We start from the raw sequence: 26,311 nt of genomic DNA, 5'->3' as shown, positions 1-26,311 counted from the left end.
CCGGGCGTGGACTCGGGGACCGGGGCCTGGGCTCGGTGCGGCGGGTTCCACGCGGAGCCGCTGGTCCCCGCGCCCTGCGCCGGCGGCCTCGCCATGTTCACCTTCGTGGTTCGCGACGAGAACAGCAGCGTCTACGCCGAGGTCTCCCGGCTGCTGGTCGCCTCCGGCCACTGGAAGAGGCTGCGGCGGGACAACCCCAGGTTCAATCTGATGCTGGGCGAGCGGAACCGGCTGCCCTTCGGGAGACTGGGTGAGCGTCCCCGCGCCCCCGGCGCCCCCGCCCCGCCCCGGCCGGCCCGCTGGAGCCGGCGCTTTTGTGTTGAGGCCACAGATCTCCCCCGTCGCTCACCCGGCAGAGGAGACGCGGACCCTACGGGTCTGCACCATCCTTCCTAAGAGTCCCCGCGCGGCCTCCTGACAATGGCCCGTCCCGCATATCCCTCGTCAGGTGGGACCCCCACCCATCTCCCTCCAGACGCCCCCCTATCCCGGGCCGCGCGCCCCCTCTTCTCATCCCCACGTCTGATGCCCCACCGGGCAGGTCCACGGGCTGAGCGCGGGGCGGGAGCTCCTCGGAGCCGGGTGACATCTGCTGGGAATTGCTCCGGCCTGTGGGCGCGGGAGGGGCACTGTGCGCGGTGACCACCCCAAGGATTCCGCTCCCCGGGGCTCAGATGACCCGCCAGGGGGCTGGGGAAAGACCTGAACTCCCAAAGCAGGAGCTTCGGAAGGGAGCCAGGGAGGGGCGAGACGTGTGATTTCAGCCCGTCCTTTAGCTTCACCAAAGAACGCGTGCTCACAAGTGTGGGTCACAGCGGGCGCTGCACGCCGGCTTTACATGGCTGGGTTCTCCCTCTGCCCTGCTTCATGCACATGGTGGAAGCTGGCTTGGCACCATCAGGTGCACTTTGCCGGCTGCGGGGGGGGGGGGGGGGGGGGGGGCGGGGCGTGGACCACCCCCCTCCTCTTTAGATGACGTCATCCAGAAGTTGTGCAGGGACTTCAGCTCCCATCCCACTGACCTGCGTGTAGCCTCATGGCCTCTCCTCCATGCGCAGTCACCAGGAATTGCAGCCGCTGCCCTGGCAGCCATGCTCCCTGCCAAAATCCCCTGGGGGGTGGGGGGTGGGGCGGATCATAGGCCAGAGACCCACGCAGAGACTGGAAAATGAAGACAAACCATCTCTGCTTTGGAGGGAACCAGTCAGAGCATATTTTGTGTCCAAGAGAGGAAACAGTTTCTAGAAATAGGTGTGGTCAGGATGGGGAGGTTGCAGGGACAGAGACTGAATCAGGCCTTCAGGGACCAGCTGGCTGCCTGAGGCATGGGACCCTGTGCAGTCTGTGGTTCCGGGGATGAAGGGTGTGGCAGCACAGCCTTTACTGAAGTTTCTTTCTTTGGAATGGACCATGAGCCACTTTTTTGTTTATTTCCCCCACCCTCACCCCCACTCCCACTTTTTAATGACTATACAAGTTTTTGATGTAGGGAAGGGTTGGTTCTAACCCCCAGAAATCTTGGAATATGGGGAATTTGCCTGGAGATGAACTGTCTCCCCGAGAAGCCCCTGCACAGGGTAAACCTCCCCTCGAAGGAGAAGAAACTGCTTACAGTCGGGAATGCTCATTTCCTCCTTGCGCCGTCCACTTCCCTGCCTGCCCCACTTCCTTCCTGTCCACAGTGCCTGCTGTCAAAGCTTAGCTGGGATCCTAGCGTTAAAAACACACCTGGCTCTGCCCGGGCTGAAGCAGGCAGATGGCCCTGCCGTGGTGCTCAGGTCTAGGGAGAAGGAGCAGAAACCACCCAGCAGGCCCACCAGGTCGGCTGGTGAGCAGGAAACGTCTGGCGTTGGTGGAAAAGGAAGCAGCATCCCACAACCAAAATGCTTTATGCCTTCACTGTAGGCATATTTTCCTTTTGCTTAAAGTGCACCACACAAACCCTAAGGAAAAATCAGGTAAAGGCTCAAGATGCCTGGGCCATGGGGTGAGAGGGGAGGCAGCCCAGGTGTGATCAGGGAGCTGGTGACAGCCAGGCCGTGCCAGAAACTGTATTCAGTTGTCTACAGTTCTCAGATCAATTATTCATACTTCTGGCAGCGTCAGCTCAGACTCCCTTTCTTCGGTTTTACTTTTGTTTTTGTTGCTGGAAATTCAGTGCATTTGGTTCGGATTTTAAACTAAACCAAGGCTTTTGTTTTTATTTGTATCCTTTCTGCTCTAATTGATGGAGGAGGGGACTTGCCATAAGATCTATTGAAAATGTGTTTCCCTGCGGGGTGATGTACAGAGGAGAGTCCTCAGGCTTTAGAGTTGTGGATGTGGCCTTCCCACTGTCCCCCCGCCCCCGCCCCCGCCCCCGCCTTCTGGTGGTTTTCTTAGGAGCCCGAAGAAGCAGGTGCTCTGGAGGCAGGAGCGTCCATTCTGCTGCCGCCCCTGATGGCTATGGGGAGAAGGCTGGGAGGTCAGGAGTGTGACTCCGCTGCCGTCCTTCTGTACAGAGATAACTTACCAGTCAGTGTGTTAAGCCAGGGAGGGGATCGGGAGAGGGAAATAGAAGGACGAACAGGCGGCAGTGGTCTCGGGCAGCTCTGGGATGTTGATATTTAATCTCCCCCACGGGGAGGCTGAGTGGGCCAGTGGGATGCTGAGGCAGGGGCAGTGCCGGTGCCGGGCAGCAGAATCGTTCCTGTCCGACACCCAGTCCTGGAAGGGAGAACAGGTTGGGTGTGACACAGCTGTTCCCTCTCCTGAGCCGGGTGCCTCCCAGGCCTGGCCTCCTCTGAGCCTCCCTTTCCTTCACAGGTCACGAGCCTGGGCTGGTGCAGTTGGTGAACTACTACCGGGGAGCGGACAAACTGTGTCGTAAAGCTTCTTTAGTGAAGTAAGTGTTCCTTAAAACCTTGATTTTTTTTACATAAATGGTGTTCGCTTTCATCACAAAGCACTTAAGGAAGAAATGTGGGGTTATTTTTAAAGGGCAAAATACTTTTATTTAAAAAGCCAACACATACCCGTTCTGGAGCTGCCTCTAAGCTACTTGGATTGCAACCCAGAATTCTGCCATCTAGCACTTGACAGAGCCTGTCTATCTGTCTGTCTGTTTGTCTCTGAGGTGAGGCTCCCAAAAGCAGAGCCCGGGGTCGGTTTATGGTGTAAGTGAGGGATTGGGATGTATTTTGTACTCCAGCATCGGTCAGCCATTGGCTGTGGGGAGAAGTGGGGCATTTCTGGGCACAGCTGGTCCTTGGAGAAGGGGCACGCACACGACCTTGGCAGCTGCTCTCACGGGAGCCAGGGTCCCCTTAGGAAGGACACTTGGAGGGCGTAACTGCATCTGCTGCACCGCCCCTCTCGGCGAAGTTGGGTTTGGCAGGTGTCATAAGAACAGTATCTTAAGGTAGAGGAAGCGATATTATCTGCTGATCTTGTGATCCCAGCTTTCCCTCTGATTAGTTGAGGCAAATGTCCTCATCCCTCTAAGTCCCACTAGGTCCCTCCTAGGCGGTTGTGAGGATGGATAAAGGTGATGTGTGTGAAGTGTGGGGCACAGGGGTTTATAGGGAGCATTTGACTCTGTGCCTCAGTTTCCTTCTCTGTAAATTAGGGACAATAATAGGAACTGCCTGGGGTTGTTGTCTGGATTGAGTTAATGTATGTAAAAGCTTTGAATAATGCCTGCCTCAGAGTTCACTCTGTATGAATGAAAGGTCGTCTTATTGTTATTGCTGTTGTTGTCATCACTGCGATGGTTACCATTTCAGTAGGGAAGGTGGGGATGGCCCCTAAAATCAGGGCTGCTGTGGCAGGTCTCCATTGTCCTTTCCATGACGGCTGCTGAACATGTGTGCGCAGCCAAACAAGTCACTCAGGTGAATGACACTGCACCTGCCCTTTCCCCACTCACATTTCTTTCTGGACTCTAGACATTTAAAGGTACAGTCTTGCCCTAGCCAGCTTGGCTCAGGGGATTGAGCGACGGCCTGTGGACTGAAGGGTCGTGGGTTCGATTCCGGTCAAGGGCATATGCCTGGGTTGCAGGCTCAGTTCCCAGTGGGGGGCATGCAGGAGGCAGCCAATGATTCTCTCTCATCATTGATGTTTCTATCTCTCTCTCCCTCTCCCTTCCTCTCTGAAATAAATAAAAATATATTTAAAAAAAATAAAGGTGCAGTCTTCATAGGAATATGCCCCCTTTTTGTTCAGACTCACTGGCCCCAGTGACTTAGTATCCACTTCTCTCAGTGAGGAGTCTTCCTGATTTGTTGGCTACTCCTAAGGGAGACACGCTTTCTGAAGTCTTGTTTTTAAAAAAAATATATATTTTTTTTTATTGATTTCAGAGAGGAAGAGAGAGGGAGAGGGAGAGAGAGAGAGAAACATCAATGATGAGAGAGAATCATTGATTGGCTGCCTCCTGCATGCCCTCTACTGGGAATCCAGCCTGCAACCCAGGCATGAGCCCTTGATCGGAATCAAACCCAAAACCCTCAGCCCACAGGCCGACACTCTATCCACTGCGCCAAACTGGCTAGAGCTGAAGTCTTCTGATTACACATTTATTGCATATTAGATGCAAAAGATTCTTTAACTAGAACTAGAAGTGAGACATGATTGTCCAGATTATTCCTTTAGAAATTAATATAAAATGTTTACTTAGTATTTTTTCTACTATAATTTTTTCCTATAAAGGTAAAGGTAGAATTTTGCTTTTATGAGTGAGAACAGAGGATGCTGTAGGAAACTATTCTGGGTATTTGCATATTCAGCAACTATCCTGAGGTGGAGTGAGAAGTACAGGACCACATGACCAGGTGTGAGTAGGTGTCTGTTCTCTGGGACCTTGGACAGCGCCAGGCTGACGCCCAGCGCCCCATCTGTAAAATGGGGCTGATGGTGATCACACCTGCTCTTTGCCCCTGGTGGCATGCGACGCAGTCTGTGACATCTTGACTTATGCAGACGGGTTGCTCTCATCTTCACAAGTGTCCTTTATTCTCTCGGGACTGTAGTCATTGCCGGAGGTGATGGTTCCCTTTATCATTTTGTCTCCTTCCCATGATTTTGATGGCTTGAAAGGGCTCAGAGAGTTAAAATTAAAAAAAAAAAAAAGGGGGCATCTTGGATGGCAGCTCAGAGAGGACAGCTGGATTGTGCAGGGCCGTTGCAGCTGAGCCAGGATGATGCCAGCCTGTACCCAGAGGACCAGGGGCAGTGCGGCGGGGCAGCCCCCAGAGGGTTTCTACTAGGATCCTACCCTGGGCCCTGGACTGCAGGCACCTTCCTGCATCACAGGGAGTGTCAGAAATTCATCGGGGCCCCAGGCCATAGACTCAGAGCCCTAAAGGGCTTTTCTTCTGGCTCAGATTGCGGACTCTCTTTCCCTCTTGTGAGCATTTCTCCCCTGGAGATGTAAATAAGCCTCCAGGCATGATTTCTTTCCAAATGGGTTTATGAGGAAATGGGACAAATGCAAAGAACTTCCTGCAGAAACTGGTCTACGGGCAATGAAAGTGATCCGGTGGGCCAGCGCTGTCCAACCCCAATAGAACGCTAGCCACGTGTGACTTTAAATTTCCCAGTAGCCACATTAAAACTAGTACAAAGAAACAGGTGCAGGTTATCTTAATCATATATTTTATTTAATCAAATAATCCAAAATTTCATTCTGACATGTAATTAATATAAAAAAAAACGAGTGATGAATTTCAGATTTTGTTTTTATACCGAGTTTTCAAAATCTGGTATGTATTTTACATTCCCAGCACATCTTAATTCAGGCACTAAATTTTTATTGCAAACCTCTTGTTCTGTATTTAGATTTCATAAAAATTTATGCTTAAAAAGAGATTTATATACCCAATTTTCTCCCACCTATGTAAAAACTTTTCAATAACTGAATCCGATACCAAGTAAACATTTTTCTTCAATATGCATGCACAATGACAAAACAGGGTCATTTTATTAGAAGAACTAACTTGGGCTTAGAGCAAAGGTGTAACATTTTCAAAATTATGTCCAAGTTAAATAAATTCACCAACTCTTGTGTTAACTCAGTATCAAATTCAAAAGAGTATTGAATAAATTGAAAAGAACTCTAAATGTATTAACTTCAACTAAATGTTTTTCAAATTTTCCCTTAGTTTTGCAGCTACTTTGCTGTTACAATTAAAAATCTTCTGCATATGAAGTCATGTTATAAAAATATGTAAAACCATTATTTTTGACTTGTATTCTAAAGTCCCAACATAAATTCTCATACCTATTTGGCTGGGACATAAATAAAGTTTTCTTTTCCCTTCTTCTGAACTTTAAAATTAGCTTGTTTGTAGCAGTGTGATAATCACACTGCAATTTTTAATCTTTTGGTTATTGGGTAAAATAATATTAATAAAATAAAATTAATAAAATAAAATATTGAAAATAATGATTTAGCTCTAGTTGGTTTGGCTCAGTGGATAGAGCATCGGCCTGCAGACTGAAGGGTCCTGGGTTTGATTCCAGTCAAGGGCACATGCCTAGGTTGCAGGCTTGATCCCCAGTAGGGGGCGTGCAGGAGGCAACCAATCAATGATTCTCTCTCACTATTGATGTTTCTCTCTCTCTCCCCCCCCTTCCTCTCTTAAATCAATAAAAATATATTTTTTAAAAAGTGATTTAGCAAGCATTCCTTTTATTTCAAGAAATTCCTTTTATTTAGTGTTTTAACTGTACACTAAATCTTTACAAAACTCTTTCCTCTGACTATCCTTGGCAAAGAACACAGCATCATTAAACACTGCCTTCTGTTTCGTGCGACAGGTCTCTACTGGTGAGTCATGGTAGCGTTGGCAAATACATACTGAAACAGTGTAAAAATTGTATCCATGATACCTTCCAGGGAGTGGGCTTCGGAAAACTGAGTGCAGATGTTTCCAACATGTATCAGACAGTAGAATGCAGTAATATGGGAAATGTCAGTCTTAAAATCCCAGAAAACCCAAATTTTAACTCAACCCAGCTGGAGCACTGTCTGTCGCGACAGACATGGATTTTTTGCTTGTAGATGGAACTCGCCTTTGACAGATGTAAATGATGAAAAATGAGCCACACCACGGGCTTGATATTTTTAGGCTTCAATTTGACAATGTTTTTTCATATATTTGTAAATCCTTTGAGGATACAGACCCAAAGTGTTAATTAGGCAGTCTTTTATGTCACACCACTTACTTAAAAAAATTTTTTTTAATTTCCAAGTTTTGAATCAATCTTTATTGTTAAAAATGTTTTATACTCTGTAGGCAGTTACTTAACTGGCTTGACTAAAAATTGTTCACTTTCTGTAAAATATGTTTTTTAGTCTTATTTCCTCAAAATAATTTCTATTACCACATTTTTATCTAAAGTGCTTTTCTTTTTTGTGTAGAATCCAAGTCATTTTATAGCTAACTGACGCTACAAGCACAGATCCTATTAAACATTTGTTTCCATTGTTTTGTTGAATATTTAATTTGAATTTCAGCCACTAATTTCATTGATTCTTTTTGACTGTTGAGAAGATCAACTTCATTATGTATTTGCTAAAAATGTCTCATGTACACTCTGCCACAACAAATTGCAATTGTTCGTCATTCGTTGTAAAATTTGTGTCATACCTTCTGCTACTGCTTTCTTCCCCGCCCCCCCCGCCCCCCTCGCCCGCACTGCCCTTACTGTTCTGGTTGTAGTTGTAGCTTCTGTGTCTCTGTTCAGTTCTATTGCATCTGTAGTTTACCTTTATTTTAAATTTTAAAATTGTCCGTATTTATTTTTTTAACTAGACAAATTTTACTTTAGTTGCCAATTATGATTTATCCAGCTGTCACTGTAACTCATGCTGTCTGCATAACAAACACGTCACAATGTCTCATTATCGCCTGGAAAGAGCCCACATGGACTGAGGCAGCCCATTGTCCCTGAGTGGAACAGTGGGGTGTTTATGGTGATGCAGCAGCGCGCCTGGCAGTGCGCGCCGCCATACAGCACGTCAGGTCCTGCAGTGGCTAAAGGGAAATGTCCTCCTGCCAAAACAGTGAAGTTGTGCTTAATGGACAAATGTTTTACAAGGCTTGAGGCTTTAAGTTAAGAACTAAGCTAAATGTAAAATCCAGTTCCTCTGAGCACTTGAAATGTGTCACACTGGCCACATGTCTAGGGTTCAGAAGGCACATGTGGCTAGTGGCCACCCTATTGGACAGTGCAGAGAGAGTTGAACGTTCAGTGAGTTAGAAATGCATTTGTTCCTTTAAGTTCAAGTAACTCAAATCCTGTTGTCTTCAACTTTAAAATAACTATTTTAAATCTCAGTTTTAAATTCTTTCATTATTTCTGCCATTTGCGCACAGACTGGGTTTTGCGGGTGAATTTAAGAGACGCTTAATAGTCGCAGTTCTGCAGAAGATGAGCCCAGCTTAGCAAAGGCCCGTGATTGGCTCTTGGCTGGCTCTGACCCTGGGGAGGGAGGGCCAGGCAGAGTTAGGACTTGGGAGTTAGGGACTTGCATCGTGCCTGTGTCTTACGACCTGAGTGATGCTGGGAAGTATACTCACTTTTGTGTGGCCCAGTGTCTGAACTGGGATGCTGGTGCCTCCCCCTCAAGGGACCAGCTAGAGCAGGGGTCCTCAAACTACGGCCCGCGGGCCACATGCAAATACAAATATTGTATTTGTTCCTGTTTTGTTTTTTTACTTCAAAATAAGATATGTCCAGTGTGCATAGGAATTTGTTCATAATTTTTTTTTTAATGTATAGTCCAGCCCTCCAACGGTCTGAGGGACAGTGAACTGGCCCCCTGTTTAAAAAGTTTGAGGACCCCTGAGCTAGAGAGTAAATGTGGTGGGAAGTCCTTTGCAAGCCCTGCTTTTTATTAAGTGCCTCTCCCAGAGCCTGACTTTATCTTCTGTTGTGTCATGTTATTTGGGGGCAGGAGGTACATTTAGTTATAACCACTGGCGTCCAGTGTCCCATTAGAAAGATTCCTCCTTTAGTCTGTCTTGAAGCCAGGAAAGTGTTGGCTCAGGATTATTTCAAGTTAAGTTTCCTTGGAGATGCAATATACACACACACACACACACACACACACTCTCTCTCTCTCTCTCTCTCTCTCTCTCGGCCCAGTGCATGAAATTTGTGCACTGGAGGGGGGGGGGGGTCCCTCAGCCGGGTCTGTGCCCTCTTGCATTCTGGGACCCCTTGGGGGATGTCCGCCTGCCGACTTAGGCCCGATCCCAGGGGAAATCGGGCCTAAGCCAGCAGTCAGATATCCCTCTTTTAGTCCAGGGCTCTCACATTCCGGGACCCCTCGCTCCTTACTGCCTACCTGTAGCAGAGGCAGGAGAGGCTCCCGCCACAGCTGCTGCGCTCACCAGCCATGAGCCCAGCTTCTGGCTGAGTGGCGCTCCCCTATGGGAGCGCACTGACCACCAAGGGGCAGCTCCTGCATTCAGCGTCTGCCCCCTGGTGGTCAGTTCATGTCATAGCACTGGTCATTCCACTGGTTGGTCTGCCGTTTGGTCTATTTGCATATTAGAGTTTTACTATATTGGAGATATATATATATATATATATATATTTCAGAGAGGGAAGGAGAGGGGAGAGAGATAGAAACATCAATGATGAGAGAGAATCATTGATTAGTTGTCTCCTGCACGCCCCACACTGGGGATCGAGCCCACAACCCCAGCATGTGCCCTTGACCGGAATGGAATCCAGGACCCTTCAGTCCGCAGGCCAATGCTCTATTCATTGAGCCAAATGAGCTAGGGCTGGAGATACATTTTAAAAAGAGCCGAGGTTCTGGACATCGGGTCCCTTTTGACCCAGCTGACACACGCCTTTAAGGTTGCATGGATAGCTGTGTGCGATCTGTAGTGCATTACAGATCGGTCCAGGGAGGGAAGAGCAAAGTCTGGGACAAGGAGACCAGCTCCCAGGCCCTGGTTACACGCTTCCTCCTTGACGAGCTCTGGAGGCAGCACTGGCTTTTCTGAAGAGAGTGACCAATGACTGACCCTCTGTCACCTGCCAGGCTCATCAAGACGAGCCCAGAGCTGGCCGAGTCCTGCACATGGTTCCCCGAGTCCTATGTGATCTACCCCACTAACCTCAAGACCCCGGCTGCTCCCGCACAGAATGGAATCCACCCGCCGATCCCTAGCTCGAGGACGGACGAAAGGGAATTCTTCCTGGCTTCTTATAACAAAAAGAAGGAAGACGGAGAGGGCAATGTTTGGATTGCAAAGTCATCCTCTGGTGCCAAAGGTGAGTTGGCATTGCCGTCCCTTAGGTTCCCAGTGCTCTGTGCAGTCGTACGCTAGACGTTCACGATGTATTTGGATGAGTGACTCTTCTCATCTGAACCCTGAAGGTACATAGCACAGTTAGTTACATAGCCTTAAATGTTAATCTACATGCTGGAGGCTTCTGCATGTCCATCTCCATACAGGTGCTCCGCAGCTAGGTCCTTTCCTGTGAGCTCTGGACCCACTTGCACACTCTTGGGCATTTGTCCCAGAGAAAAGAAAACATGGCCACGTAAACCCTGTATGTGATGGTTCACAGAAGCTTTATTCATAACAGCCCCAACTGGAAGCAACTCAGATTCCTTCAACAGATGAAGGATTAAGCAAACTCTGGTGAATCGACCCCACAGGATACTACTCGGCAATAGAAGGGAATGATCTATTGCTGAAATCAGCAACTTGGTTGGATCTGCAGGAAATTATGCTGTGTGAAAAAAGCAACACCAATTCCCAAAGGTCGCGTAGTGTATAATTCTATTTATATAACATTTCTGGAATGGCAAAGCTATAGAAATGGAGACCAGATTAGTGGTTGTCTGGAGGGTGCTATGGGGAGGGAAGCAGTTGTGGTTCTAGAAGAGAAAATTGAGGGGTCCATGCAATAATGAAACTGTTTAGAATGGACAAAGATACTTGCAAATCATGTCTCTTATGAGGCGTCTGCATACAGAATGTATAAAGAACTCATATAACTCAATAATAAAAAGACAAATAACCCAATTAAGAAGTGAGCAAAGAGTCTAAATAGAAATTTCTCCAAAGAAGACATACAGATAAGACAATCTATCAGTACATGAAAACATGCTCGACATTATTAAGCATTAGGAAAATGCAAATCAAACCACAGTGAGATACCATTTCACACCCACTAAAATGGCTATAATTATGAAGACAGATGACAGCAAGTGTTGGTAAGAATGTGAAAAAATTGGAACTCTCATATATTGGGGGAATGTAAAATGGTGCAATTTTGGAGAGCAGTTTGGTAGTTTCTAAAAAGTTAAACATAAAATTACTATATTATTCCACTCCTAGGTATATTCCCCAGAGAACTGAAAATATATGTCCACACAAAACTTCTATGCAGATTTTCCTAGCAGCATTATTCGTAACAGCCAAACAACAGTAGAAACAATTCAGATGTCCATTGATTGGTGAATGAATGAGGAAAATGTGATATATCCATACAATGGAATGTTATTCTGTCATCGAGAGGAATGAAGCACTGCCACATGCTACAACATGGATGAACCTTAAAAACATGATGCTCTGCCTGGGTTGTGGGCTCAATCCCCAATGTAGGGGCGGGGGGGCATGCAAGGAGGCAGCCGATCAATGATTCTCTCTCATCGTTGATGTTTCTGTCTCTCTTTCCCTCTCCCTTCCTCTCTGCAATCAATAAAAATACATTTAAAAAATAAAACATGATGCTCAATTTAAAAAAGCCAGACACAAAAAGGCTACATACTGGATGATTCCATGTATATGAAGCAGCTAGAACAGGCAAATCTATAGTAGGTTAGTGTTTGTCAGGGGCTGGGGCGAGGAAGGAATGGAGAACTGCTGATGGATGTAGAGTTCTCAGGAGGTGATGAAAATGTTCTAAAATAAGGTTGTAATGATAATTACTGGAATATACTAAAAACCATTGAATTGTACTCTGTAAAAGGGTGGGTTTTATGGCAGGTAAATTATATCAGTGAAGCTGTTAAAAAGGATATTGTATCATTTATGTAATGTTGGTGGACACTTTGAATGTAGCCAGTTTTTTTCTGTTACCAAACTGCAGGGGATCCACTTGTACTTTTGTATCTATGCCCTAAGCTTCCTGGTGTTTCCATAAGATAGGGTGTTAGACGTGGTCACAGGCAGTACAGCGTCTTCATCACAGCAGGCCGTGATCCACAGGAGAGCCGCACTTATTTAGGGCGCCCAGACCTTTACAGTTACAGTGTCTTTAAAAATGAAACTTCATGGTCGCAGCTGGCCAAGACAGTGTTTACAACCCTATACGGAGGAAAAGTTGAATGACCCTGGAGCTTTGGTGGGCCCAGGGGAGGGTGTGAGAGATTGGACCAGGGAAGGGTGGAGAAAGAAGAGTGAGTAGGCCGACTGTCAGTGTTTCCTCCCAGGCTTTGCAGGGAGCGGTACCTCTTGGGACGGACTGCACTAATTTTCGTTTTAATTTTACTGGTCAGGTGAAGGCATCCTCATCTCCTCGGACGCTGCCGAACTTCTGGATTTCATAGACAACCAGGGCCAGGTGCACGTGATCCAGAAATACCTCGAGCGCCCTCTGCTGCTGGAGCCGGGGCACCGCAAGTTCGACATTAGGTAATGCGTCCATGCAGTGGTGTGTGGGGAGGAGGGTGAGGTACAATGTGAGGAAGTGTTTGACTGTGTTTAATACGTTACCAACACTGAGCGCAGCTGAATGGAACTGAGCTTCTGTATCTAATTCTCTATTTTTTCTTCAATATTTTTCTTTCTAAAATATGTTACTAAGATTATGGGGGGGTTTTTGTTTGTTCATTTACTTTTTTTTTTTTTTTTTTTTTTAATGAAAATGACTTGTGGATCCAAAGGGAAGGGCATAAACATATGGGCCTTGCACCTGGTGTGGCTCAGTTGGTTGGAGCGTCCTCCCTTACACTGAAAGGTTGAGGGTTCAATTCCCGATCAGGGCACATGCCTAGGATGCAGGTTCTGTCCCTGGTTGGGGTACATACAAGAGGCAACCAATTGATGTTTCCCTCTCACATTGATGTTTCTCTTTTTCTCTCTCTCCCTTCCTCTCTCTAAAATCAATAAACATGTCCCCAGGTGAGGATTAAAAAATAATACATACATACATGCATGCATACATACATACATAAATGGGCCTTACAATGGGAGAGAGGTACACGGAACATGTAATTCAGACACAACAGATCATGTGACCCAGACAAGTAATATGTCCTGACCTTATTTATGTCCTACTTTTTGAGGATTTCATGAACACATCTCAGGTTTGTGGACTTTATTTTCTGAGCAAAGAGCCTGGCAAGAAGAGGTGAGGGGCTTTCTACAGCTGCATGACCCTCAGCCCAGCCTGCTTGTGGCCTGGCTGTTGGCTCTTCAGAAAGGACTGGGTCTCAGCTGCCTTTATGTCAGGTCAGCTTTAGGATGAACAGTCTTCCTCTTAAAATTATTTAAAATGACCAAACATGGCAGATGGAGGTTTCATAGATTAACCTTTGAAGCAAGCCCATCAAATCTCTTCAAAACGCTGGCTCTTAAATGGATCTGAGTCCCCTTGTCAAGACTGTCTCAGGTATTTGTTGTGGCCTGCCTTGCATAATTTACAACCTACCTTCTTCCCCTACTTCCCGCCAAGAAATCCAGGGGATGGTAGAGATACCTGATGTGAAGGAACTTTGGAGGTCGTGAGTAACTGTTTTTGTTGACTTGCAGAAGCTGGGTTTTGGTGGATCACCAGTACAATATCTACCTCTATCGAGAGGGCGTGCTGCGGACTGCGTCAGAACCGTATCATGTTGATAATTTTCAAGACAAAACCTGCCACTTGACCAATCACTGCATTCAAAAGGAATATTCAAAGAACTACGGGAAGTATGAAGAAGGGAATGAAATGTTCTTTGAGGAGTTCAATCAGTACCTGACCAGTGCTTTGAACATTACCCTGGAGAATGCTATCTTAGTACAAATCAAACATATCATAAGGTAACCTAATTGTATCTTTTTAGCTATATGTGTCTTGGAGAAGCTTCGGGAGTTTGTGCCTTTCAAGGAATTATTCCATTTAAGTTGTCTAATTTAAAGACAAAACTTTTTTGGTAATATTTCTTTATTATTCTTTTGATATTTGTGGGATCTCTAATGATGTCACTGCTTTCATTCCTTATATTGGTAGTTTATATCTTCTCTATTTCTTGGATTGATTGGATTGGCTAAAGGCTTATGAGTTTTATTAGTCTTCTCAAAAAGTCAGTTTTTTGCTTGACTGAGTATCTCTATTGTTTTTTGTTTTGTTTTCTTTGACTTAATGCTGTTTATTATTTCCTTCTGCTTTTGGGAGGTGTTTAATTTTTTTTTTCTAGTTTCTTTGTGAAAGGTTAGATCATTGATTTGAGATACTTCATTTTTTAAAAATATAAGCATTTGCCCTAGCTGCTTTGGCTCAGTGGATAGAGCGTTGGCCTGCGGACAGAAGGGTCCCAGGTTTGATTCTGGTCAAGAGCACATGCCCAGGTGGCGTGCTTAATCCCCAGTAGTGGGCATGCAGGAGGCAGCCAATCAATGATTCTCTCTCATCATTGATCTTTCTGTCTCTCTCCTTTCCTCTCTGAAATCAATAAAGATATGCTTTATTAAAAATTAAAATATAAGCTTTTAATGCTATCAGTTTCCCTCAAAGTACTCATTAGCCATACCTCCAGACTTTGCTATATTGGTTTTTTTTTTCATTTTATTAAAATAATTTCTAGTTTCTCTTGTGACTTCATATTTGACTCATGTGTTATTAGAAACTTTGGCTTAATTTCCAAATATTAGGGGATTTTTCCAGATATCTTTCTGTTACTGATTTCTACTATAATCCCATTGTCTTCGGAGAATATAGTTTTGTATGGTTTTGTGTCTTTAAAATGTGTTAGTTTCGTGTCCTAGAATATGGTCCATCTTTGTGAATGTTCCGTGTGCACTAAGAATAACATTTACTCGCTCTACTTAAGCTGTGTTCTATAAATGCGACATCGGTGAAGGTTGTTGCTAGTGCTGTTCACGTCTTTTATATCCTTGCTGTTTTCCTGTTCTGCTATTTATTATTGAGAGAGAAAAAAAATCAAAGTCTCCAAGTGTTTGGATTTTTCTATGTCTCTTTTCAGTTTTACCAGTTTTTGTTTTATATAGTTATGAGTTGAAGATCCATTATGAGGTGCATATACATTGAGAATTGTTCTCTCTTTTGGGAAATTGACTACTTTGTTATTGTGTAGTATCTGTCATTATTTCTGTAATATTCCTTATTTTAAAGTTGGTTTTTTTATTAATACAGTCACTCCAGCTTTCTTTTGATTAGTGGTATTTTCTTTCCATTCTTTTACTTCTATTCAACTGGACTCTGGTAGACAACGTAGAGTTGGGTTTTTTGTGTGTTTTGTTTTGTTTTGAATCCAATATAATAATCTCTGTCTTTTAATTGGTGTGTTTACACCGTTTAAATTTTTTTAAAAATATTTTATTGATTTTTTACAGAGCGGAAGGGAAAGGGATAGAGAGTTAGAAACATCGATGAGAGAGAAACATCGACCAGCTGCCTCCTGCACACCCCCTACTGGGGATGTGCCCGCAACCAAGGTACATGTCCTTGGCTGGAATCGAACCTGGGAACTTTCAGTCCGCAGGCCGATGCTCTAACCACTGAGCCAAACCGGTTAGGGCTACACCGTTTAAATTTAATGTAATGATTGGCTTGGTTGGATTTACGTCTACCATTTTATTATTTGGTCGATTCGTTCCCTCTTTCTTTGTTTTTATTTGCTTTCATGTCTCCATTTCCTGATCTCTTTAGAATTATTTGAATATTTTCAAAGTTCTAGTTTAATTTTCTTGTTGAATATTTGGCTCTGTCTGTCTATATTTTCGTGGTGATTCTAGGGATTAAAAAATATATGTATCTCATATTTCAATCTTCTTAGAATTAATAATTCACCACTTCACATGAAATCCAGACATAACATTATACTTCACTTGACTCTCCCTCTCTGTGTTACAGTTGCCATGTGTATTACATCCACATAAAATGAAATCTCTACCACATAATGTTATAATTTTTGGTATCAACCATTATATACATTTTGTTATGTAGATAGTCAAGTTTGGTTTTTAAAAACTATAAGGCCAAACTGGATGCTGTCTATAAGAAACACATTTAAATATAAAGTAAGGAAAAACATTTTTATTTACCCATATATTTGCCTTTATTTTCTCTCTTCCTTTAGTCCCGAGGTTCCAGATTTCTCTCTGGTATCTTTTTCCTTCAGACTTTGTCATTTCTTTTAGAGCCATTCTGCTGGTGATAAGTCCTCTTAATTTTCCATCATCTGAAAAAGTCTTTATTTCTCTTATTCCTGAAGGACATTTTCACTGGGATTACACAAACATAATGTCAATCACAAAAAAATTAAAAGCTGTATACAAGACACATACGGATTGATTCTATTCATATAAACTGAAAAACAAGCAAAGTTTAGTAAATACATTATTTAGAGGAAGGTACATACATAGGTGGTAAAAATAAAGAGAGAAGCAAAAAATTCAAAATAGTGATTTTCTCTGGAGAAAAAGCAGGAGGAACCCAAAGAGGAGGCCTGAAAGTACGGATGTGGGTAAATGGATGGTCATTAATGCTCCATGTATTTTAGACTCATTTTTATTAGTATACTTATTTTGTCTTCATTTTTAAAGGACATTTGCTCTGGAAGAAGATTTCTAGGTCAGCAGTTAACATTTTTTTAGCACTCTGAAGGTGGCACCATTATCTTCTGGCTTCTATTTTTTCTGCTGAGATGTCAGTTGAAACCTTAGTATTGCTTTTAATGATATTTTTCTCTGTTTTTAAGATTAATTTTTGTTTATTTTATAAATTTTACTTTGAGATGTGTTTAATATATAGTTTCCTTTGTACAAATTTCTTTGTACACATTCATAATGCTTCTTGAATCTTGGAATATTCATGGTCATTGTCTTATCAATTATGGCTTTTGTCCCAGAGAAGCCTGCATAGTTTCCCTTCTAACTGTACAGTGGCGTATAAGGACAGTTTCTGTGGTCATCTTAGAGTTATCATAACATGTTTTATTACTAAGACTGGAGGCCCAATGCACGAAATTCTGCAAAGGGCTCGGCCCTCGCAGCCACAGTGGCTGCCTTGGCCCTTGCAGCCCCGGCTTCGTCCGGAAGGTGGTCCGGAAGGACGTCTGGCTGTCCAGTCTAATTAGCATATTACACTTTTATTATTATAGATAGGGATTTGCCCTAACTTTCAGCTAGGGAAAAGTCAGGGAAGATCTTCATAAAACCGAAAAGGCCTATGTATTCTGGGATGGCTGTATTAGAAGACAGTGGCTTATTATTCGTTAGCTCCTTATGTAATTACCTTGTTGGTCCATCTCAGCCCCAGGAGTACGTATTATTTTACCTCCTATTTTATAGAAATCAAACCTTAGCTCCAAGACGTTAAAACATTGACCAAAATTCTGGCCATAATTCTAGCAGCCTGACCTCTGACCTCACTTACTTATTCACTATGTTTCTGAGATTCACTTTCAACTTTTATATATTTTTTCAAACGTTTATGTTTTATAGTATATATTCCATTTTTGTGTTTTTCCAATTTTGGGAAACAGTAGTTGATGCTAATAATCATTCTGTTTCAACATTTAGTTTCAATATATGTAGCTCTTCAATCTTTTAATGAGTAACAATTTGGCAACAGGACTGGAACAAGCAAAAGAAATGAATGAGGCCAAATAGTCTTTGTGCCAATTCTTCCCCTCACTGGCTGACCATTGGTCCACTTCTTTTCTATGGAAAACGTACATGAAAGTGTTTTATTTATTGTAAACAACATGTGGCAGCAGCCGTCCTGTGGGAGGGACCCACCTTTCCGGGGCCCGGGTGACAGCTCGGAGCTGGGAAAGCAGCCTGTATTTGTAAAGACATGCGTGGTTACAGGTCTTCTCACAGTTGCTGGGTAAATAGCATTGTCTTGAATAATCTGTCGGCGACAACTTTAAAGGAGAGAGGGCGCCAAAGCCGATTTATGGCAGCACCTTTCATGGGCAGTCCTCTGGCCCATCTCCGGTCCCTTCGCCCTGGCCCGCTCTCAGCCAGCTCTCCCTCTGCCCGCAGGAGCTGCCTCCTGAGCGTGGAGCCGGCCATCAGCACCCGGCACCTGCCTTACCAGAGCTTCCAGCTGTTCGGCTTCGACTTCATGGTGGACGAGGAGCTGAAGGTCTGGCTCATCGAGGTCAACGGCGCCCCTGCTTGTGCTCAGTAAGCCTCACGCCCCGGGGCTGTGGCCGGTGGAGGCTGGGAGGACCCGTCTCAGCAAGGCCGTGCGCCCCGTGGCCCTGGGCCGCTGTCAGGGAGGAAGAGGCAGGACAGGAGGCCCCGGGGACCCTGCTGGCAGGGGCTTTGCGGAGGCGTTTCCTCTCCGTTTCCCCATGTGTGTGGAGCGGTTCGACTGCTCAGGCGGGTGGTGGCTGCTGGGAGAGTTTCAAACGCGGCTGGAGACTGCGGGAGGAGACGCGTGTAGGAGATGAGTGGGCAGGGTCCTGGAGCGGAGACGGTGACGACCAAGAAGGTCGGGCTCCTCGGGCAGCAAGTGGTCGGAGAAGCATCGGAGATGCAGTGGAGCTGGGACTGAGAGGCGTGGCGTGTGCCCAGGAGGAGGGAGAGCTTTCGGGAAGGGCACATACCAGGCACCAGCGGAGCCTTGCTCATTGCCAGGCTGTGGGCGGAGCGCAGGTGGGCGGAACCTGCGGGGGTGGGGGGAGCTCCCATTCCTTTGGGGGAAGCGGCTGAGGTGGCATCATGTCGTGCCCTGAGGAATGGCGGAGGGGACGCCGCACATGTGAGGGAGAGTCGTTGGGACTCGATCCTAAAGGCTCTGTCCTCTCGAGATCCACGGTCATCTCCTCCATGTCCACATCCTGGAGAAACAGATCTCCCGAAGGGTCAGCGGGAAGTCCCGCAGCGGTGAGTGTGCTCAGGGCGGTCCGCTGCCGGAGAGACGGGCAGACGCCGCCCCAGTGATTACTGTGGGAATCATACTGTTACACGTCCGCAATAGACAATAAGTTCTGTGGTTTGGGTGCATGACTTTGAGAGGGGAGGACTTCTGGACTGGGGGTGGGGCTTACAGGAAGGCGGCCTGGAAGCCACGAGGGACCCGGGGACCCTGAGAGGCCAGGGGCAGGGGATGGGCCAAGCCCCCATTTTAGTAACAACCATCAGGACTCACGCTCCTCCTGTCACTGTTCCTTAGAGGCGGGCGGCTGCGTGGTTTGCGACATAGAACCTCAGGGCAGTGAGAAGGAATGGGGTGCGGGGAGAAGGTCCTGCGATGGGGAGGGTGACTGCAGGGACACCATTGCCTTGGGAGGGGGGAACCGGACGGTGAGGGTTTCTCCAGGTGGAAATCGGGAAGCAGGACAATCAAGACCCCTGTTTTCCTAGGCTGGGTGGCCCGGAGCGTAATCAGAAGTGAGTTTCTCTCGGGACCACACATTTCTGGTTTTACCCCGCGTTAGAGCCAGTCCTGAGGGATAGTCTCAGCCTCGTGAGCTGCCCCATGAAGCAGGCGGACGTCCTATAGGGAATAGGCAGGGGTGGAGGGCCTCATCGCTATTCTGAAGTTTTCCTCCTCAGCTTTTCTGCTTTGGTGCTTCCATTGTCTGGATTAAGTCCAGAGCCCGGACATGGCCTCTGGGCCGATGTGGCCAGGCCAGTGCCTTGTCTGCAGCACCAACCTGCACTGATCCACCTCCCCGAACCCCTGGCTCTCTCTCCTCCCTGCTTCTCCTTTCATTGCGCCGCCCTCTCCTCCCCACCCAGCTCACTCTCTCTCTCCCCTCCCTCCCTCCTCCGTTGTCTTTGTCCCTGTCTTTGCCCTCTTCCATCCTCTTTTCTACCCCATCCTCTGACCTCACTCATTCCTCTGGCCTCAGCTCAGCTGACACTCATGGGGAGTCTTTCCTAAAGTCCCCTCAACCACAAGGAGTGGGTGCTCTGCGTGGGGAGGCCTGCCCTCCGCGTCCCCCGCACAGGCAGCGGAGGGCCCGTCCACTCTACTGGAATTGCCGTCTTCCCTGCGGCTCACGTCAGAGTGGAATTCTCTGTCCGTGCACCTGCGAGGCCTTCTAGACGCGTCGTCTTCCCACGGCACCTCACGCCGTGTTTGTGTGGACAGTGGAGGCCACTTGTATCAATGTGGTCAGGAGATGGAATTTCCAGGGCAGATCCTGGTGAGAAAAACTTTGGATTCTTGCTTGCACGTTGGCGAACTTCCTCAGTAACATACTTTTGAACACGTTTCAGGAAGCTCTATGCAGAACTGTGCCAGGGCATCGTGGACATAGCCATATCCAGCGTCTTCCCGCCCCCCGACGCCGAGCAGCAGCAGAGCCAGCCGGCCGCGTTCATCAGGCTGTGACCGGAGACGTGCGGGTCCTGCTCCAGGAGAGACGCCCCATGGCTCCACGAGAAGCCACAGTGAGAAAGAGGCAGCTCGCAAGGTTGTGATGGAGGAGGGAGTGCGAGAGCGAAGGTGCCCCCAAGGGGCTCCGGGTGGAGCTCTCTGCACTGCTACCCAGACTTGAAAACTGCAACGAATTTCCCCGAGGGGAGAGCAAGACGTTCTTCTAAGGGGAAAACACAGGGATTAGGTTGTCGTCCTTGAAAGCAGCAGATTGCTATGCTAAGGCCGTCCTTGAAAGCAGCGCCTCTCCTCTCGGGGCCACTGGACCTGTGCGTGCGCTCCCTCTGCTGCAGCCCTCGTGCCTTAGCTCGGTGCCCAGCTGCAACCTCTGTCCTGCGGGGACTGATGCTAGAGCGTTTGGGAGGTCGCCCTGTGTCCCTGCTCGTCCCCCCTGACACTCTGCCTGTGAGACTCTGGACCGGCATGCGCCTTGGCCCTCGGTTCCGTGCTGTGCTCTGCCTCGCAGGGCAGGGCGTTGTCCTCATCCCGTTCCTGAAGGCACTGGGTCAGTCTCCGGTCAGGGTGGGTGTGGGCTGGGCACCAATATAGTAAATGCTGCTGTCAGTCTGCTCTCTGCATGTTTTAGAAACCGAGCAGCAAGTTTGCTACAAGCCTGCAAGCATCAAAAAGCATGAAAGAAAAAAGACAATGCCTTGCTTTGCTTCATAGTTGGGTGTCCTTGAAATATGATGGATCTGTTATCTTTGTTTGAACCAGAATTCATGCACTTTTGCAAAGTTCCTGGGGGTCAGGAGAAGGTATAGTTCCCCTCTCCCAAGTGGCCCTGCCCCTGACACAGGGAGCTCCCACCATCTCCTTCTTCTCTCCCAGCACCTGCTGTGGGAGCTGGAGGGGGTGTTGTTCCAGCGAGGAGGCTCTGCCTCAGGGAGAGGCTCTCAGTGAGTGTCTGTCTGCCTGAATGGGAGCGTCTCCCAAAATGAGAAAGATGTGGTTTTAGAGCTTCACACAGCGTCTTGTAGGTCAACAGTTGTGTCCTGTTAGGGGTGGTGTGGTTTTCCCTGACTGGATCGGGGAGCATTCTGCAGGCTTTTCAGGAGGCCACGTCACTAGCAGTGGGAAGAACAAGATGCCATGTATGTTTGCTGAGCCGAGTGAAGGGGCCCTTCTTAGAGCACCAGGATCCCAGCGGATCCATGGGCAAGGCCCCTGCTCCTCGGAACGTGGTGTGTCCTTCCTTTGTGTGTATGTGTACTCCGGTACTCGTCCTCCTTGCACACAAAAAAAGCAGTTCTGCAGCCAGGAAGACTTTGTAAAAATATTTCTTATTTCAGAGAGGAAGGGAGAGGGAGTGAGAAAAACATCAATGATGAGAGAGAATCGTTGATTGGCTGCTTCCTGCACATCCCTCACTGGGGATCGAGCCCACAACCCAGGCATGTGCCCTTGAACAGAATCAAACCTGGGTCCCTTCAGTTCGCAGGCTGATGCTCTATCTACTGCGCCAAACCGGCTAGGTTGGGAAGACATTGTTAAAAAGAGAAGAAAAAGCAACTGTTCCTAAAATATGATGAGATGTGGGAGCTTACATGTGGGCAGAGGATGTGAAGGTGTGATGTTGGGGGAGACGAGAAAGACCCGCTGGGTGGGCTTGCATGGGGAATTGGAATTATGTCGTGGTTGCTCGCTCAGAGGACAGATCGTGAAGTTTGCATGCAGAGCACAATGAAACTGTCAGTGGTTGAGGTCGCTCCTGGAGGCCCGGCGTGGCTGCTGGGTTGGGGTTGGGGACTTAGAGCCTGGCCAGGTGCACACCCACTTAGAACGTGTGGGGTACTGGCTTCTGCGAGCTGGTAATGGGGAAAGCGTGGAAGGCTTGTGGGGCTGTCCCATGGGAACACGGATGTGTAATGACCTTTTGGACCTAAGTTACAGGAATATTTGAGAGCTTTCCAGCGGCTACAGTGACGGAGCTAAGAATGCAGATGTTAGGAAGTCTGTGGCTCTCGATGGATTTTCTAAGAAACCTGATTCAGTAGCACATGTATGAGGGAAGTGAGGCTCTAAAAAGAAAATGATACCTCATTCCTCACGTGTTTTCAAATACATGTCTACTTATCTTTACTTCTGATCAGGGGGTGGTTGGCTCGGAACCGTCGCATCCCCTCCACGCTGTCCTGGCGCAGGTGGTCCTGCCTCGCTGCCCAGTCAGTCTTCCTGTGCGTGTCCGTGTCCATGTCACCAGTTGCTGGGGAGCGGGCGCTACTCATTGGCAATGTCGACTCCAGTCTTGGCCCTGCCATTGGCTGCTCAGTGTTGGATGAGCTGTGACCTCTCTGTGCCTTAGTTTCTTGTCTCACAGAAGAGACTGTTGCCAGACCCAGGACTACCTCACAGGCTTTAGTGAGGACAAGTGAGATTAGGAAGACTCAGGAGCCTTCCGTACCAAGACTCCTAGTGCTGGCTGTGCGCTGGAACCACACTGTGCCCCTCTCCCCACCCCGGCGACGGAATCAGAACCTCGGGCAGCAGTGCGCACCACGCTGCTTGAGAAGGAAGGGAAAACACATTCTTATTACCTGAGAGGAATCCCGTAGGGCCCAGGGCTTTTAAAAGTTCCTTTTGGAAGAACAGGCCTCTCTTTCAGAATGACCAGGTATTGACATGTGTGTTCATGCGACAAGTGCTGTCTAAGCCGTTCTCTCTTTGCTTCTTGTCAAACATGCCTTCATCTACTGAAACAGTCCGTGAAGTCTTGGCAGCGAATATAAACAGACAGGAATCTATAAATCTGCTGAATAGACATTAATTATTGAGAGAAAAGCCCCTTTCCTCACAAGTAAACCCTGTGGTGTTTAGAGCTCAGTTTTACCCAGAACATTCAAGTGCCTCAGTGTCTGTGTGGTACAGTGGAGCAGGTGCGGGCACACTTGCCACGGACACGATATTCCCCAGCGCCTTGGATGTTTCTCACGGGCTTGGAGTGAGCAGTAGTGCTGGGAAGGTACGGGATCCGCAGCACCCACAGGGGAGTGAAGCTACACAGTGTGTTTAACTGTTGAGGTTGTCAGGCTGCGGTGCATGTGGGGGGGGGGGGGGGCGGGGGCGGGGGCTCTACTGGAGAAGACAAGGCCCCTGAGTGGCCCCACAGCATGTGGGAGCCGTGAAGAAAATTCAGTGATACACGGACTCTGTACCTAAGAGGAAATGACTTCTGAAATAAGGTGATGTTATGAATGTTTAAAATGCCTGGAGCATTAAAGTGAAGTAATAACATTTCAAGTGTCCTTGTTCCCTGTGGTTCTGTCATCTCCTTGTTGGAGTTGACTGTTTCGGGTACCATCGGTTGTTTGAGTCTATGACTCTGTCAGGCAGACTTTCTGTAAAGTACCAGATAGTAAGTATTCAGGCTCTGCAAGCCATGCAGGGTCTCTGATGCATTTTCTTCTTTGCCTTTCCCCCAACTCTTAGGAAATATATAAAGCATTCTTAGCTCAAAGGCCATACAAATTAAACCAGGTGTGACCATCGTTGGCTCAACCCAGCATGTCGTCGAATACATAACCCAAAAGATTGTCCCTTGTAATTGAGGTGCACATAGGTTTTGAAAACCTTCAACACAGTTCTAAGAGTATAGAAGGCCACAATAGACACAGACATTGTGGTAAAGGCCTGGGCAATGTGGAGGGGGAGGGATTATAGGGTGGAGAGGGCCATTGGTGGGGGGAAAGAGGGGACATTGTAATACTTTCAACAATAAAGATAAAAATTTTTTAAATGAACATAGGGATGTGAGGGCGATCTGGCTGCAACATCTGTCACCCCATTGATCGCCAGGGTTGATTCGGCTGATCTGGCTGGCTAGGCGGGTGTCCCCCTCCTCCCTCACCGATCCCTGTGCGTCCCTCCCGAAGCTGCGCGCTCGGTCAAAGAGGACGACCTTCCCCCGCCCTGAGGAGAGGACCGGTCTTCGGTCAAGGGTATACGAGTAGCTGCGCTCCCCTGCTAGAACCTCCAAACAAGCTCTCAAGGTCCATAAAATGAACATAGAAGGCCACACGTGTGTAGGGCTGTGTGTGTACCCAGGGGAGACCTGAATTCCCTCAGCTTTCACCTCTCTCTCACTTGGAGGGTCTTCACAAGCAAGAAGTGATGACTAAGGCAGAGCTGTAACCTCCTTCCTGAGCATGAAGGCATCTCACTCACACACACACACACACACACACACACACACACACACACACACACACAGAGTCCCTGGGCAAAGACTAGGAGACTTACTTGTTCCAGACATTCAGGAACTCTCTATGCGATCAATTGACCACTAAGGTAACTGAGCAGAGACTTTGGTGGCCACGCATAACAAAGAATACAGGTTTTACAGAATTAGCTCAGGAGAGTCATTAAGTAAAGAGCTACAACAGTAAACTCTGGAGTGGGGGAGTATCTGGTTTCCAAAGTTGGCCCATTATATCCTTAAAATCTTCCAATTTTCAACACAAATTATGGGATATGCAAAGAAAAAAGAAAGTCTGGCCCATAGAGGTAAAAGGCAGTCAATAGAAATGTTCCTGAGGAAGCCCAGGTATTGGACTTACAGAACTAAATGAGACAAGAATGGCATTGGAAAGTACAACCATACAAATAAAAAATTCATTGCAGATGTTCAAAAGCAGGTTTGAGCTGGAAAAAGAAGGAATCAGTGAATATGAGGTCAGGAGATTATTCAGGCTGCAGAACAAAAAAAAAGAAGAAGGAAAATGAACAGCGCTCCAGAGATCTGTCCAGAGATATGTATGTATACCAACATATACATATCATGGGTCCTAGAAAAGAAAGGGGAAGAAAACAGTGGAAAAATAGTGGCCGAAAACTTTCCACTTTGGTGAAAAACATTAAAATGCATGTGAGAAATTCAACAAGCTTCAAGTAGGATAGACTCAAAGAGATCCACATCAATACACATTAATCACTAAGAAAATAACTTTAATTATAGTAAAAAAAAGAGAGGAACTAAAATGTTACACTAGAAAATAACTAACAAAAGTGAAGGCAGAAATGGAGGAATGAGGGGAGGTACAAGGCAAACAGAAAACAAATAGCAAAATGGCAGACATAATCCTACCTTATCAGAAGTTTCATTAAATGTAAATGGATTAAACACTTCAAACAAAAGGCACAGATGGCAAAATGGATTAAAAAAGAAACCAAAACTACCATGATCCACCTCTGCAATCTACTAAAGACACAAATAGGTGAGAGTAAAAGGATAAAAAAAGATATACTGTGTAAATAGTAATTCAAAGAGAGTTTGAGTGGCCATACAATATTAGACAAAATAGGCCTTAAGAAACAAAGTTGTCACTATAGGCAAAGGACATTTTTTAATGATAAAGGGAGTGATTCATCAGGAAGATACAATCTATATCTATAAAAGGCTAATATGTTAAGTGTCTCTCCAGCCATCCGACCAGTTGCTATGACATGCACTGACCACCAGGGGGCAGATGCTCAATGCACACTATCCATTTACAAAAAATGGCACCATGGACCTGGCACCAACAAACCAACACTCAGCTTCCCCCACCCCAGACACAAGCCCCACCACCACCCCAGAGCGACACCCCACCAAATTACAGTCAATGCTGCCAAAACCCCATGGCACAAAATGCAGCCCACAACCCAGCTCAGCCCAGAAACAGTCACTGTGGGCACAGGGTGATGATGTCATGTAGCAATGCCTGTCTTCCTCTCCCTAGTGACTAGCCTC

The 26,311-nt window shown here is 46.8% G+C and overlaps 1 protein-coding gene across 1 annotated transcript; it reads left to right on the top strand.

The window, feature by feature from the left end:
• Positions 1-24,223, top strand: LOC139020104 (tubulin--tyrosine ligase). The gene is made up of 7 exons (XM_070429704.1): positions 1-250; positions 2,806-2,884; positions 10,046-10,278; positions 12,518-12,653; positions 13,773-14,042; positions 18,234-18,377; positions 20,424-24,223. Exons 1-7 carry the CDS (start codon positions 94-96, stop codon positions 20,536-20,538), a joined length of 1,134 nt encoding a protein of 377 aa, XP_070285805.1. The 5' UTR covers positions 1-93; the 3' UTR covers positions 20,539-24,223.
• The last annotated feature ends 2,088 nt before the right edge of the window (positions 24,224-26,311 follow it).

The sequence above is a fragment of the Myotis yumanensis genome, unplaced genomic scaffold, assembly GCF_028538775.1.
Source record: "Myotis yumanensis isolate MYYU_CA2020_CCGP unplaced genomic scaffold, mMyoYum1.0.hap1 SCAF_11, whole genome shotgun sequence".
Classification (NCBI taxonomy): domain Eukaryota; kingdom Metazoa; phylum Chordata; class Mammalia; order Chiroptera; family Vespertilionidae; genus Myotis; species Myotis yumanensis.
The sequence above is the reverse complement of the archived record's forward strand: the minus strand, read 5'-3'. Positions and strand labels throughout refer to the sequence as shown.